We start from the raw sequence: 14,724 nt of genomic DNA, 5'->3' as shown, positions 1-14,724 counted from the left end.
TGCTGCTGTTGTTCATTTACTCTTTTAACTTATTGATACTGAATATATTCCAGTCTTGCAGCTTGGTTTTAAGCCTGGTACATGTAAGTATGTAACTGTTTTAATGGTGTAAGGGGGTATGCAAAAATTTTATGCATTATGTTTAGTTTATATTTCGGGTCTTGATGCTTATAGCCGGGGCTGTCACTAACTTATTATTAATTTAACAAATTAATAAGTTGTATAGTGTGTTTGATTAAAATTTATGTGGTGAATCCGGACAGTCAGTTGCAGGGTATGTGGAAACTGATAATCTATGAAATTGTATAGTGAATGGCAATTAACTGAATTAAGTAGCAACCACTTTTCAATGGCAATCAAGTAAAAAAGAAAGCTTGCTTGAGGTAGCTATATGCATTTTGTTAAAACCAATTTGTTTCCTTGCTTCTTCGGAGGCATTCCGGGCAATGTTTGATGGTGGTTACAAGTTTGATGCATTGTTATGTGTAAGGAGAAAGATGCTAGAGATGCCAAGATTCCAAATATTAGATGGGAAACATTTGAGTTAATGATGAGGTATGTGATACATGTGTCTCCATATTTGTTTTTATTTCGAGGAGGATATAGATTTATAGAAATAGATGTGCTCAGATACTAAAACTGTCCCTTTAGTATGCTTTTATATATAGTCTTAAAATATAAACCCTCCTTTCTTTCTCACATCTGAAAGCAATAATTGGTATTTCCAGTTTCCATTTGACATATTGTAAATTACATGAAACCTGCAATCAATTATGGATGATTTCTACAAGGATCTTTACATTCATATATGATATACCTCTAAAGAATCTGTTTTTTATGTTGCCGGCGTTTTGGCTGGTTTGGTTAATCAGGTTATGTGGCAAGATAGCAAGATTATGGAATTATATGAGGTATCAATTTCCCGTTTTATATGAATCTTTAGATATGGCTGGTCACCTTGCATGTTGGATCTTTTGCAAACTGTGAAATTTTAAAGTTATACGAAAATTGTTTGATATAGTCATGCTACTAAGCTTATAAATGGCATTTATATATAAAAATTTTGGTGTCGCTGGAAATGAAGTGATTACTCCATGGCTTTGAGTTTTGATAGTGTTATTCATGTATTATCATTTGTATTATATTATATAGTTTCAATGTTAAAAAACAAAATAGTTGTGAAGTTAAATAAAAAATAAGGAGGGGGGGAACAATGGCATCACACCGTTATTAACCTATCAGGTAAGATCACCTATATCAGGCAATAATGTCAAAGGAATATAAATTTGAAGCTAGACGTACATATTATGGTCCACGGTTAGGTAGGTCAAAGAGGTAGTTTTCGAAATAGCACATTTGTCCAACCCCATGAAACATCCATGGGGTGCTTTAAACAAAGGGCAAGAATGGGCGTTGGGCTTGACCCGCTACTGCTGAACAGCTAGCAGTGTTGCTCTATCAGATAAAGGCGGTATGCCCATATCAGCACTTCCGACTCCTGCCGAGTGGGTCTCTTCAAGCAGTCGGGGGTGACCCATTTGCTGCCTAATTAGTTTGTCTCACTGTATACATTTATAATTATAGTTTATAAATATGCTATTTAATGAAACTATTATTTGTTGCTTCTTTTTACATGATGACTAAACATCACTTTGAAGTTTGAAGTAGCATTATCTATTCTGTTAGATTTAATTAGGATCATCAATCATGTGTCTTATTTTAGTTGTTGCAATTAAATTTAATATTGAATTGAATATCAGCAGATTGATTACACCTGGTCCTGAAACTCTTTCATATTGTAGAAGATATATATTAACTATTACATTTTTGATTGATCAGCAAGGGAGATTTTTGGGTAATCATGGGTTCTTTTGATGCTGAAAATGGCATGGCTGGAGCTTGTGGAAAGGGTTAGTCTTTTCACGCTATCTTTTCATCTGAAATAATAGGTTTTATGTTCTTCGATCCATATCAACCTCAATTATTCGTCTTAATAATGTGAAAAAGTTTGATAATTGACAAAGAACGGGTACATTGAATCAAGGATGAGTAGTAGTAGTATCAGGTGTTTCATAAAATGTCAGGCCAAACGTTAACCTTTTTTTTTTAATTTAAAGCATGCCTTCATTTCAGTTTGTTTGAAATGAAATACGGAATCGAGGTTTAATAAAGAACCTAAAAGTAGTACAAGTGTTCACAACGTTAGTAGAGGAAATAATAGTGAAAATTGGTAAAGTAATAGTAAATCTTTCAATAGGTCTGTATTTTCTTTTTGTAATCATGATTTTTTGGTTTTTATTCCATGTTGATTGATTAGTTTAGTTTACATTTTTCAATTTTCAAGTTAACATACTCCTTTTGCATTTGTCATTTCCTTCTCTCAAATTCCTTTGCTGTTTGACAAATACAAAAGTAGATAACAGGTTAGGGGAATATGATCTCGAAGTACTCATATACCATAAGAGGAGTCGACAAGATATGTAACATGTAACCAGGGCCTCCACTTACAATAAAAGGCATTCGGTGAACTTTATCAAACAGGATTTTGGTAGAGTAAGTCTTCTCATATTATGACCATCATTGTCTTTCATTCACTTACTGTTGCAGTCAATAGCCGTCTATGGTCATAACTTTAGGTTTCGTTCCAATGGTGTGAAATTAGCTATTTTTGTTACCAGGACATATATGACATCATAATACGGAGTAGTAACATAAAAACTCTTAAGAAAACCGCAGGAACTGAGAAATCAATTGATGCGTATGTGTGCTACTGTTCAAACACAGGAATTTTTTATTTCATGTCACCCATTCGCCTTCTGATACATGTAACCCGTGTGTACAGAAGGAAATCAAAATAACCTGTTTCGGGTATAAGAATCAATATATCAAAAAATTGTGAAGATCGGAAGCTACAGTTGACCCTCTTAACACATGTTAGAGTGTCCCAGGTGGAATAATGTTCAAACTCGGTTACTGTGTAGTGGGATTTCCCTAAGAATTTAAGGAAAATTTCTAGGCCCCTCATGAGCAAGATACCAAAAACTATCTGCTAGAAGTTAGCTTAGAATTCAATATGATTAGCTTTTTAAGAAATAACGAACTATACTTTTTATTATGACAATCATGAAGTATTGCCCTTCATGAGTCGTTGGCTTCTAAAATGGCGGCCCGTCGGCCCTGGGCTCTTTACAACAGTTCCAATCAGGTAATCATTAAAGATGTTGTGGATAGTAACCCATCATTAAAGATGTTTTTGTGCTTACTTTGTGGGCTGTTGCTAGATGCCTAGATCATAGAAACCTCAAACCTGGACTTACGATGATGATCTACCATCTTCATGGACAAACCTGCAGCATCATGTAAACAAGACTGAATCTGATGACATGTTGGTATGTATTTTATTCTAAATAAAAGATTGAAAGTTGTGTTTTTTGTGTCTCCTTTGATGCAGATGGTGCTTCCATCAACAAAAGAAGTTATAGAGTTAAAGCCTTATGTAACAACCCTCCCGAACCTTATGTCAGAACCCGCTGCAAGTGTGGGGATAAATATCTAATCATAAACATTTTTATACATATTTTTTCCTTTTAAAATTTTAATTAAGTGAATGAGTTTTCAATCTAACGCCGTGCCCTTCTATAGCGGTTAAATTGATAGGTTTTTCCACCCAGCGTCCCGTGACACGAGCGTTAAAAAGAAAAAAAAGTGAACGGGTTGAACTCATATCTATTTAACTTCAACCTTATATTTGTGGCTTTTATTGGTTGGAGCAATATCAATTTTATATAACATAAATCAATTGTAAAAAATGTCTTATCATCCATCATAACTTTTAATATATGCGGGTCAATAAATTAGTATATCATCATTCAATCCATCCTATTATAGTAACAGCATACATACACCTATAGACCCTATCAAAACACACAATGAATAAAATTACAAACTTAAATCACGCTAATACAACTATGTCACACAAATCTGTTAAATGGTTTCCTCCCTACCGAGGCTGGTGCAGAATCCATGCTCAAACCCCCTATAGATCCTGGAGACTTGTGCTTAATCCACTTATTGTTTGGAGTAAAAGGGAATGAAAACCTTCTTTTAGATGACGTCTCGCTACCTGGAGTGCTGGGGGTGACCCTGTCCTTCGGATTACTTGTTGGTCTTGCTTTAGCCTTTGCTGATATCGTAGGGCTCATGTAGTTTGGAACTGAAAATGCTGGGCAGCTCATCAAGCTATCATTATCCCTCACTGGATAGGGAGAACCCCCTCCTCCTCTCGCTTTAGAATATCTCATCATCCGGTTTGGGGGAGTACTGCTTCTTGGAGGAACCATGGACCTTGATGACATTGGCGTAGGTGGTGTTTCAAGATGGTCATGCTGCGTTTGGATGTCATGAGTTGTGCTTGCCTTCATAGGTTGGGTTTGAGAAGGCAATTGACGTTCTAACCAATTCCACCACCAGGGGTATCCACCAGTTCGGGTGTCAATTAGGGAAGTTTTAGCTGATGTTGGTGTGCCTTTCCCTAACTGAAGATAGGAAAATTAGAATCCGAGTAAGTAGCTATGACGGAGATTTTCAAACAGACAAACACCATATGAGAGTATTGTAGTACCTGGTGGGAATATGCATATGCCATGGCTCTTTCTCTATTAATAACTGCCTCCACTTTTTTCTGCAACCTTGCATCTCTTTCCTCTTTTGTAATTAAGCTATCATCCCAGTATCCATCGCCCATCTTTGACTACATGCACATTAATAACTCACACATGGATTAATTTGGTAACACGGGTGTCTAACTTTCTAAACAAACATGCACAAAAAACATATATGGAGTTCTCTCATTTAATCACCATTATAACATAGTGTCAAAATAATCATCACAGTCTATATAATGAATTCTGAAATGGCTCTATCATGCTTCTCTTCTTTTTTTTTCCTATTGAGTTTTCATGAATAGTTAGGAACCACATTGTAAAAAGGTCTCCTATAATTCATATAACTATGCACATATCATGTTTCATGGAAAATACGTAGTGGACAAGTATAGTAGTTGGAGTTGCTGGATCAGTTTTGAGTATAGTGAATGTAGTATTCAGGGATTGACGAATTGTATTGGGTCAATAATGGGTTTGTCCATTTATTGACAAGTTCTAAAGTTGGTATTGATGGGTTGTTATTAATAAAAAGGTAATTGAGGTGCATGTTTCCACCACCTCAAAACCTTTAACGGTTTAACCAAAAGCTTGAGAAATATATATATATATAGCTCTTGAGCATGCTTACTGACAAATTTTACATGAAAACACAAACATGTGTACGTACAAAGAATGAATGAAAAGAAGAAAGACAATCTTACCAGGTCCTTGCCAAGTGAAGTCTCAAGTTGTTTGTTAGGTTGTCGTTGGTTTTGTAGCATTTGGATTCTTTGTGATTGAATTTGTGTTTGAACTCTGACCAACAGCTGCATCTGCTTCATGGCATTGACTGTCTGTCGTTTCACATTTTGACCTCTCACAACTCCTTGAAGTCTCACAAGACCTGTCAGGCCTTTAACCTTCTTCCTTGCCTGCATCATCATATCAATACCACCATCAACCCCAAAATGGGAACACACATTTATACACGGTGAGTTGAATGATACACAGTTGAAAGAAATATGAATCTATACCAAATAGGCTCTATAGGCAGCCTGGATCCTTGTAGCTGAACAATGTTGTTGTTGTAGAGTGGGTTCTGGTTTGGGGGTTATTTGTATATTTGGAGGAGAGTTGATTCTTGGAGGTGGAGGAGATGCAGGCCTTGCAGTGGGTTCTGGTTTGGGGGTTATTTGTATATTTGGAGAGTTGATTCTTGGAGGTGGAGGAGGAGATGCAGGCCTTGCAGTGGGTTCTGGTTTGGGGGTTATTTGTATATTTGGAGGAGAGTTGATTCTTGGAGGTGGAGGAGGAGATGCAGGCCTTGCGAGAGAAGAAGGCGAAACAGATAATTGTGGTTGGGATTGCTGCAGCAGCGGCTGGGGAACAAAGAAATGATGTCGGTCAATATCTTCCAAGATTTTCTCAATACTGCTCGGCTCTCTGAAAAGTGCACGTTTGAACCTTGAACGCACACCACCCTTGCTTTCTTTCTTCAAACTTTTCTCCTCCTCCTGTAACAGCAATAATAATAATAATAATAATAATAATAATAATAATAATAATAATAATAATAATAATAATAATAATAATAATAATAATAATAATAATAATAGACAATTAGACATATATTTAGTAAACATGGGAACGGGGAATGAAGGGATTGTCTATATATATATAGACATATATACATATAAGGAACTGTTGTTTTGAGAACCTATTTTTTTGTAAGAACCGTGAGAACTCCTAAGTTATGAATTGGATCACATGTTTTTTTTGTTCATTCACATGTGAAACGTTATAAAAGTATGTTGTAGAAGAATTTTTTAATCAAAACCTTATATATAGCAGTTTCACATGGGAACGAAAACGTGAACACATTCATTTAAGTTCACAAAAGACTACATTAGAGGTTTCTTAAAAAAGTTTTTTGTACAACATACATTTTTATATTATTTCACATGTGAATGAACAAAAAAAATATAATACATAATTTAAAAGTTCTCATAGTTCTTGCAAATAAAATGGTTCTCAAAAGTACTACTTACATTATGTGAGGACGAGGGCGAGAGTGGGGGGTTGTGTTTGGATGTAAAAACCTTTTTGAATCTAGAAACCCAACTGCTGCCTTCCTTCTTCTTCATTCCCATATCTCAATATATAGCTCTGCATTTACCTAATTACGTTTCTGCTTAACAATTCTGTAATTAATTACTTTTAGAGGTTGTCATATATATATATAATATATATATATATATTATAAACAGGTAGGTAGGTAGATAGGGTAGAGAGAACTACAACAACAAAAATGCTTTTTAAAATTTGGGTACAGAGTGTGTCAGTGTCCTGTTAACGAAAGAGAAGAAATTAATTTAAGATAAAAGAAGATTATGGGTGGGGGATCCGATATTAACTACCAATCTGTGCAAATTAATTTAACAGCCCAAAAGAGTAAAGTAAAGAAAAAGATAACAAGTGAAATAAAGCAAATTGAAATAATTAATAATAATAATAATAATAATAATAAACCAGCTTGAATTGCTGCTGCTACATGATAATGAAGAGTGAAAATTTGTATGTGTTTTACCTGTGTATGTATCTCAGATCAGGTCAGGTCAGCTGTGTGTTCTTTGACCACACAGACACACAAAAAGACACACCCCTTTTATCAAATGAAAAAACAAGGGCAGAATAAATAAATTACTCGTGTATATAACAATAATAATTTGTTAGTTGTGTTTTAGTTTCGTGTTGTTGTTGGCCACCACCTTCGATCTTTCTGCCTCTTCGTCATATATTTGATGATGATGTTTTATTTCTTTTTTTTTTCTTCTGAAAGGCTGATGATGATGATTTGACTGACTCGTTCTTTTATATTTTCATTTCGTTTCTTATATCTTAAACCCACTTAAAAAATTTTATTTTAGTGTTTTGAAGGAAAGACAAGTGATTTTTTTTTCTAAATATTATTTTTAGGAAGATGATTTAGTTTACTTCATAATAAACTAAAAGTTTCTATAAATACAAATCGATATATTTAATAAACATTAATGAAACTTAAAAGTTATCACTTTATAAAAACCCCATGTAATAATATTAATGCTAAAACATATAATAATAAGAGGGATTTGCTAACTAGTGTATTAATTCAACTTAATAATTTTTATTTTTAAATCAATAATTAATACATATTTTCATATTTTAAAGAAATTGGACTTCATTAAATACTTCATTAAATACTTCTTAACTAGTGCATTAGGGGTACTAGTTATCAAATCCTTAATAAGAATATTAAAGTGGAATAACTACATCACCTTACAAAACAAATGGTTAGTTTTTAAATTTTTGAAAAATTTTAAAATATACAAAATTTGACAAGTAATTAATATGTAATAAAATCAAAATTAATTAATTTCACAAAATGAAAAGTATAATAATTTGAGTAATGTTATGATGAAAAAAAAAAAAATTTAAAAATTTATAAACACAAGTAACATTTGAGGTGGTCCAATCAACAAAAGAAGAAAAAAATGGATTGCATAATTGATGGATGTTATGTTTGTAAAAATTGTTAATATAATGTTTGTAAGCCTAAAATTACATTAATATATTTTTTTAATAGTCAAATGTAAAGTTAAAACTAGTTTTTTAATTTTTGAAAAATTAAAAAAAAAAAATGGCAAGGAATTAATATGTAATAAAATCAAAATTAATTATTTTCCCAAAATGAAAAGTATAATAATTTGAGTAATGTTATGTTTATAAAAATTGTTAGTATAATGTGAGGTAGTGCAATCAACAACAGAGAAGAAAAAGACAGATTGCATAGGCATGATTTAATTGGTGGATGTTATGTTTGTAAAAATTGTTAGTATAATATTTGTAAGCGTAATATTACTTTCATATTTTTTTTTCAATAGTCAAATGTAAAGTTAAAACTTCTTCTACCAGCATGGTTATCGACGTCTTAGAAAACCGAACGCTATCATGCATAGTTTTGTCTTTACGTGGAAACTATGCAGTTCACGCATTGTATAGATATATTTCTAACTAGTTTTGACCTCGGGTGTTGCCCCAGGATCATCGTTGCGTTATGCAAACATACGTACAACATTACTTACAAGTTTGGACATTTAAAGTTTACTATAAGGGGTAGAAACTTAAATAATAAGTGGTCAAAACCAATAGTTTGGTGATAAAAGTTAGAAGCCTTAAAATAAGAATAGCAAACTATACTAAAGTTTGTATAAAAAAAAGTTATACTAAAGTTAAGTGGTAAAAATAAGAAATTTAAAAATGGTAAAAGTTAGATGTCTTATAATAAAAGATCAAAAGTAAAAAAAATAAAAAATAAAAAAGATTTGATCATTAAAGTTAATACCCAAAGTAAATTGATAAAAATTAAAAACTTTAAAAGTAAATTATACTTAAATTTGTATAAAAAAAGGTTACACTAAAGTTAAGTTTTAAGATCAAAAGTTAAGGGTTAAGATCAAAAGTAAAATAAAAACATTTGATGATTAAAATTAAAACCCAAACAAAGTTAGACAAGTTAACAATCCAAAAGTTAAGTATTAGAAATAAGAAACTTTAAACGTATACAATTTTTAAAGAAAAAAAAAATCAGAACATGACAAAATAGCTAACGACAACATGATATCAGCGATGACATCAACAGGTACTGTAGCTAAGCCTTCTATAATTGTTATGTATAATAATATTTTAGAATATATATTAACTAGGGCTTTTGACAAATTTATGTTTTGATTGTGTTCTTTAAAAAAAAATTTTATATAAATTTCTTTAAATGTGTACTATATTGTATATAGTAAAAAAAAATATCACTTATATATAGCATGGTATCCGCGCAATGTGATGACGGTGATCGTAACGGTAGTCTAACGATGTTGGCGAGTGTGGTGACGACGACAACTATTGGTGGTGGTGGCGGTGTATAATAGTATAGATTGATGTAAATGTAACTAATGTAGAGGTAATGGTAGAAATATTTTAAAAGATAGAAGGATACTCACGAAATGCGGTGGTGATGTGGTGTTGGGGCAATTGATGGTGATGGTGGTGGAGGCTAAGTGGTAGAAGTATTTTATGTAAAAATAATTGATCTAAAGGAATAGTTGAGATTTTTGAAAAGATAAGGGACTAATGATGTTAATTTATTCATTCATTAAAGGATCATTTTACATCTTACATTTTTCTAATTTTTTAACTAGGTGTATAATCCTTATTCCTTTATATTATAGATGAAGAAGATAGTATAGAAGTATAGATGATATTAAGAAACGTGAATATCTGTTGAATCTCCATGATTAATTAGCAACCAAATATTTTGGATACAAAAATAGACTAAATATACAAAGGGTTAAATGTCCATAATGTAAGTCATAATGGAAAAGTTTTCCTAGTTCAATATATTTATTTTTTAGATGTACATGACTAGAACTACATTCATGACTAGAACTTCAGTCAGTGATCTACGATAGAACTGACTTGATTATCAATTACAGACGCTCACCACGCCAAGGAAAGTGTATAATTATCAATTACAGATGCTTACCATGCCAAGGAAAGCGTATAATCTCCATATGTATGTATACAGAACTGCACTGTTTCTCACCTGTATTCATATGATTCACAGACATTTTGATGTATTCTTACAATGTACTTTCATCATTATCAAGGATTCAAGGTAATGGCTCTTGTGAATCTCCCAAACGCGACAAATGAAGATATGCATCAGTTCCTGCAACAATACAATACACATCCATTCCATTATCTTATAACCAAATCTGACCCGTAAATTTGTGAAATAACTTAATGTAAAGTTGAGATGGATGATGCATATAGAACCTGTCTATACACATACCATAGCCTTCCATGGAGATGATTTGCAGGTCACCTCCAAAATACCGAGCATACAAACGGCTGATAGGAAGCCCATATCCGTAACCTGCCATTGTTACCATATCTGCTTCTCCAAGTTCCAACCGCTCATAAAGTGGATTCATAGCAGTGCTGTAGAGATACGTAAATATACTAGGCAGGCCACTTCTTGCTATTCCTCCCCCTTCATCTGAAACCTACGCATTCACCCCAGGTTCACATACATATATAATTATCAAGACAAAAGACAGAGAGCATACAGCTTTCTTTAAACCTAAAGCTGACATGCCTTAATTGTAACATCTTCCTCCCCGTCAGCTACTATTATACGTATAGGAGGTGCGACCTTGTCTGAGTCCATATACCGCTCTTGAACTGCACGTAGCGAATTTTTCACCAGCTCAAACACCATAAGATGTAAGTGCGTAGGGACGTATCTGCCACACCAAACTAGCCCATCAATTTTGATATATAATAATTAAGGGATATTGTTTTAGTCTATTCAAGTACATAATACTTACGGGAAAGTGAAACTAGGATCACCATAGATATTAATCTCCGGTGCACTGCCATACTCTCTTAAGCAAACAGAACGTGCATCCTCACTAGCATCTTTTGCTACCTGTGCTGGAGACATCTTAGCATGTATAATACCAATGCAATTCGGCGGTGGATTTGGATCATGAACTGCCACATGTTGACCTGAATTGACCAGATTTAAAGCACAAAACAAGTTTAATATCCATTTTGTATGCAGCTTATTCCATAAAACAGATAAACCAAGGTTTGATAAGAAATGGTGCTAACCAATTAGCATTCGTATTCCGATTCTTGACATATAAAAGCGATCTAGGAACCGGTGAATTACATCCAAATCCTCATAATCAAGCTTCGGGTCAAGACTTTTTTTCAACTGTTGAACTCCCAGAGCCATAGCAGGGACGACATTATTATGTCTTACCTTGATCAGCTTAATCATTTGAGTAAAATCTCTCTCATCCTTAATGTCCTTGATGTCAGGAAAAGATCTAAGATCACGAAAGGAATCCAGGTACCAATCCCGTACCTATGAATTAAAAACATACGCAATTAGACCTCAACAATGATATACATACACTCGACTCATAATCAGTTGCTATTTAAATTAGGCCAAAATAACATAACCTCAGTCTCAAAAACTTTCAAGCATATACCATGAGAACATTATAATTTCCGCATCCTCAAGTCTAAAACATTGAAATTGTCTTCATTAGGAGCAAGTTCAACTTGAACAACACCAGAAATTCCCAGCTCACATGTTATTTTATTCCTATATTCAAGCATGTATGCTACAAACACTTACAAAAACACCCTTACATAAAACCACCTAATATTTAGATTTTGGACCATTCCAATGAGAAATGAACCCACAACTTTAAAGTTGATGGGCTATCCCAGTAGCATTAGACCAAATTCTTGCAAGTTTATAACCAACTAATTTCAAACCAAACTAGAGTGTGTTTAGCAAAGAGGTATCAAGGCATCAAGCTAATGCATCAACCAACAGGTTTTAGATTCTGGTCAGAGGACCAATCCGTGTCTATCTATTGATGTTATATAACTATTTTGCATCTTAAAAGAAAGTAGAAAATGATTATAACTATTTTGCATCTTAAAAGAAAGTATAGCAATTCAACTATTTATCAAAATTTAAATAGTAACCAACTGGGTTGGATCAAGTGGTTGGAGCTTTTGTAGAGACAGAGGTCAAGGATTCGATCCTCATGCCCAGCAAGGCTAAAGGTCCTTTTCTACCTTGAGTAGAACCTGAAAACAACCTCTCTACCTTTGGGGTAGGGGGCTATCTACATCTCAACCTCCCCCAAGATGACATGAGTTACTTACTTATCAATATTTAAATAGTAGTAATAATTACTATTGTAGTATAGCAATTTGAAAACTTTTGTATGATCCAAGTACTCCAAAAACAACTCATTTTCAATAAAATATTAAATTCAAAGCACACCACAATTCTCTTGTTACATAAAACAAATTAAACAAGAAACACTAATTTATAGAAGAAAAAAAAACACCACCTAGTTGGCTTGGTAGTTAAGGTCCAAATGTCCGGTCTCAAGTTCAAACCTCACTGAGTTGTAAAAAGGTTCACAAATGGTCACCGGATACCCCAATTAGACCATGTACATGTCACCGGCCCTCCCCAAACAAATAACCTCAACAGAGAAAATCTGCTCTGTTTACCATTCACTGTTATATTAACAAAAATAAGTATTCAAAATAAAGAAAACAATTTCAAAAAACACCCAAAATCAACCCAAAAGTATGAAAATGAAACAAAAACAAAAGAAGAAACATACTTTAAGAACAGCAGGTTTTTCAGACAAACCATAAGGAAGAGATTCAAGTTCAATGGCACGTCTAGCAATCCTAATTGGCAATTCTTTATGAAGAAATTGAGCTGCAATTATCATATTTCTATCTGATGGAATTGACCCAAAATCCAACATATATCTTAAACTAACACCTGTTTGTTTCATTCCACCCCATTTATGCACTTCTTCTATCAATGTTTTTGAAAAATTCTCATATAATTTTTTGGTAATTGCCATATCATATATTATTATTATTATTTGAAAAAGATTCAAGATTTCGACACCCTTTTAGAAATCTTGGGTTTGGGTCTCAAAAAGAATCATGAAAATTTTAAGCTTTGAATATATTCGACGGAGAAAATTGGGGGAGAAAGTTGTAAAAATGGGTTTTGGGTGTTTGTAAGGATAAAGGACAAAAAGGTGGCAGTTCTGTGTGTTGTATTAGCGGATGGGAGTTATGTTTGGACAATTTATAGTTAATTAACAAGGTAATTAATCATCTTTTGAATATTTGATTGATCCTTAAAATGGAAAGTAATATTATATAATATATAGAAGATTTAATTACATTAATCGTCCCTCTTATTTGTCTAAAACTATAAATACAGTCTCTTATCGAAATTATTGGCATGAATAATTACTAACGAGGAAGTGTATATCCCGAACGCGGGATTTCAGTTATCATGTTTGTATTTGTTATTGATGCGGTTTCATATTTGACAAAAGAAAGTTTAGGAAAAAAAAATTAACAATCACTAAAAATCAAAGACAGTACAAAAAGCACTATATCATAGATATGTTTTATTACGATGTTTGTCATATCGAATTTATATGTATTTAAGAACAATACCACTGGTATGCCGTAAAATATTCGATATAAAACATATAGGTTTGTTTGTACAATAAAATAAAAAATAAAAAGTATATAGAGAGAAAAAAAACTATGGGTAAACAATCTCAAAATGAATGTAAGAGTAATGCTCAAAAGTTTGTTACGTGAAAATATATAAAAGTTTCTAATATATTAGCCGAGAACATAAAAGAAAAAAAAAACTCTGGAGATATCAAGTAATACAAATAGGAAAAAATTCAAACAGTATCCAATATGCAAAATCCGAATAGTGATGCGAGGTGTAAGATGAACGAATGAAATAGTGTCAGCTCTCAATATATTAGTTAAGAACACAAAACAAAAGTTGTGCAAAAAAGAAGAAAAATCTGATTCGATATGGCAAAATCCGAATAGGGCAAGGTTTAATATGGACGAATTGAACAGTGTCAGCGCCCAATATATTAGTTGAGAACACAAAACAAAAAAAAGTGGTGACAAAATCCAAATAGTGATGCGGGACGGAATATAAACCGACGGAACAGTGACACTTGAGAACACAAAGCAAAAAAAAACTGTGAAAAAACCAATAAAAACCTAAGGAATAGAACGCAAACGGGATCCGATATGGCAAAAGTTAAATAATGATGCGGAATAGAATATAAACCAACGGAAGCCACATGGCGGTGGCACTGTTCATAACTTTGAGGCTTAATGATTTTGCAATGTTACAATATTTTTCACAAAAACAATCCCTCCTCCGAACGACAAAATATTATAAATAATAGCTATCTAGCAAAGTACCATATGACAAGTAGCCAAGTAGGGTTATAATTAGTAATTACAATATCTAGGAGCTCAACATGAAAACAACTAAATCTAGACACACCTTGAAACTTGAACTGCGAAGTAGACAAAAAGAGTCAAACAACTTGTTTCAATTACGAAATAAGACAAAAGAAAAACCTCATCACCAGAG

At 33.0% G+C, this 14,724-nt stretch overlaps 2 protein-coding genes and 1 long non-coding RNA gene across 5 annotated transcripts; 1 reads left to right on the top strand and 2 right to left on the bottom strand.

Annotated features, from left to right (window-relative positions):
* The first annotated feature begins 243 nt into the window (after window positions 1-243).
* LOC122580542 lies at window positions 244-3,551 on the top strand. Its single transcript, XR_006320817.1, has 5 exons — window positions 244-555; window positions 873-911; window positions 1,840-1,910; window positions 2,424-3,359; window positions 3,452-3,551. It is a non-coding gene; the product is annotated as an uncharacterized LOC122580542 (long non-coding RNA).
* Window positions 3,552-3,799: 248 nt separating this feature from the next.
* Window positions 3,800-7,496, bottom strand: LOC122579090 (protein IQ-DOMAIN 13-like). 3 transcript variants are annotated; one of them, XM_043751189.1, is made up of 6 exons: window positions 7,231-7,496; window positions 6,692-6,844; window positions 5,678-6,157; window positions 5,366-5,575; window positions 4,622-4,750; window positions 3,800-4,535 (listed from the first exon to the last, which is right to left on the bottom strand). In XM_043751189.1, exons 2-6 carry the CDS (start codon window positions 6,791-6,793, stop codon window positions 3,972-3,974), a joined length of 1,485 nt encoding a protein of 494 aa, XP_043607124.1. In that variant the 5' UTR covers window positions 6,794-6,844; window positions 7,231-7,496; the 3' UTR covers window positions 3,800-3,971. The 3 variants fall into 3 exon arrangements, with proteins under 3 accessions (XP_043607124.1, XP_043607123.1, XP_043607125.1); XM_043751188.1 differs by having other exon boundaries at window positions 6,692-6,831; XM_043751190.1 differs by having other exon boundaries at window positions 6,692-6,819.
* Window positions 7,497-10,039: 2,543 nt separating this feature from the next.
* On the bottom strand, window positions 10,040-13,382 carry LOC122579020 (pyruvate dehydrogenase (acetyl-transferring) kinase, mitochondrial-like). Its single transcript, XM_043751100.1, has 6 exons — window positions 12,902-13,382; window positions 11,352-11,610; window positions 11,066-11,246; window positions 10,834-10,981; window positions 10,528-10,741; window positions 10,040-10,404 (listed from the first exon to the last, which is right to left on the bottom strand). The coding sequence occupies exons 1-6, from the start codon at window positions 13,151-13,153 to the stop codon at window positions 10,346-10,348; spliced, it is 1,113 nt and encodes a 370-aa protein (XP_043607035.1). The 5' UTR covers window positions 13,154-13,382; the 3' UTR covers window positions 10,040-10,345.
* Between the last annotated feature and the right edge of the window lie 1,342 nt (window positions 13,383-14,724).

This window comes from Erigeron canadensis, chromosome 8 (assembly GCF_010389155.1).
Source record: "Erigeron canadensis isolate Cc75 chromosome 8, C_canadensis_v1, whole genome shotgun sequence".
NCBI classification, from domain to species: domain Eukaryota; kingdom Viridiplantae; phylum Streptophyta; class Magnoliopsida; order Asterales; family Asteraceae; genus Erigeron; species Erigeron canadensis.
Note: the sequence above shows the minus strand (reverse complement) of the source record. Positions and strands in the feature narration are given on the sequence as shown.

Excerpts from the sequence above, each read along its gene's own strand:
- LOC122579090 (XM_043751189.1), bottom strand. The coding sequence starts at position 6,793 with ATGGGAATGAAGAAGAAGGAAGGCAGCAGTTGGGTTTCTAGATTCAAA. Across the intron at positions 6,158-6,691 it reads CGCCCTCGTCCTCACATAAT|GAGGAGGAGAAAAGTTTGAA; the intron begins GTAAGTAGTACT and ends TTGCTGTTACAG. Across the intron at positions 5,576-5,677 it reads CTGCCTATAGAGCCTATTTG|GCAAGGAAGAAGGTTAAAGG; the intron begins GTATAGATTCAT and ends ATGATGATGCAG.
- LOC122579020 (XM_043751100.1), bottom strand. The coding sequence starts at position 13,153 with ATGGCAATTACCAAAAAATTATATGAGAATTTTTCAAAAACATTGATA. Across the intron at positions 11,611-12,901 it reads AAAAACCTGCTGTTCTTAAA|GTACGGGATTGGTACCTGGA; the intron begins GTATGTTTCTTC and ends TTTAATTCATAG. Across the intron at positions 10,742-10,833 it reads AGGAAGATGTTACAATTAAG|GTTTCAGATGAAGGGGGAGG; the intron begins GCATGTCAGCTT and ends GTGAATGCGTAG.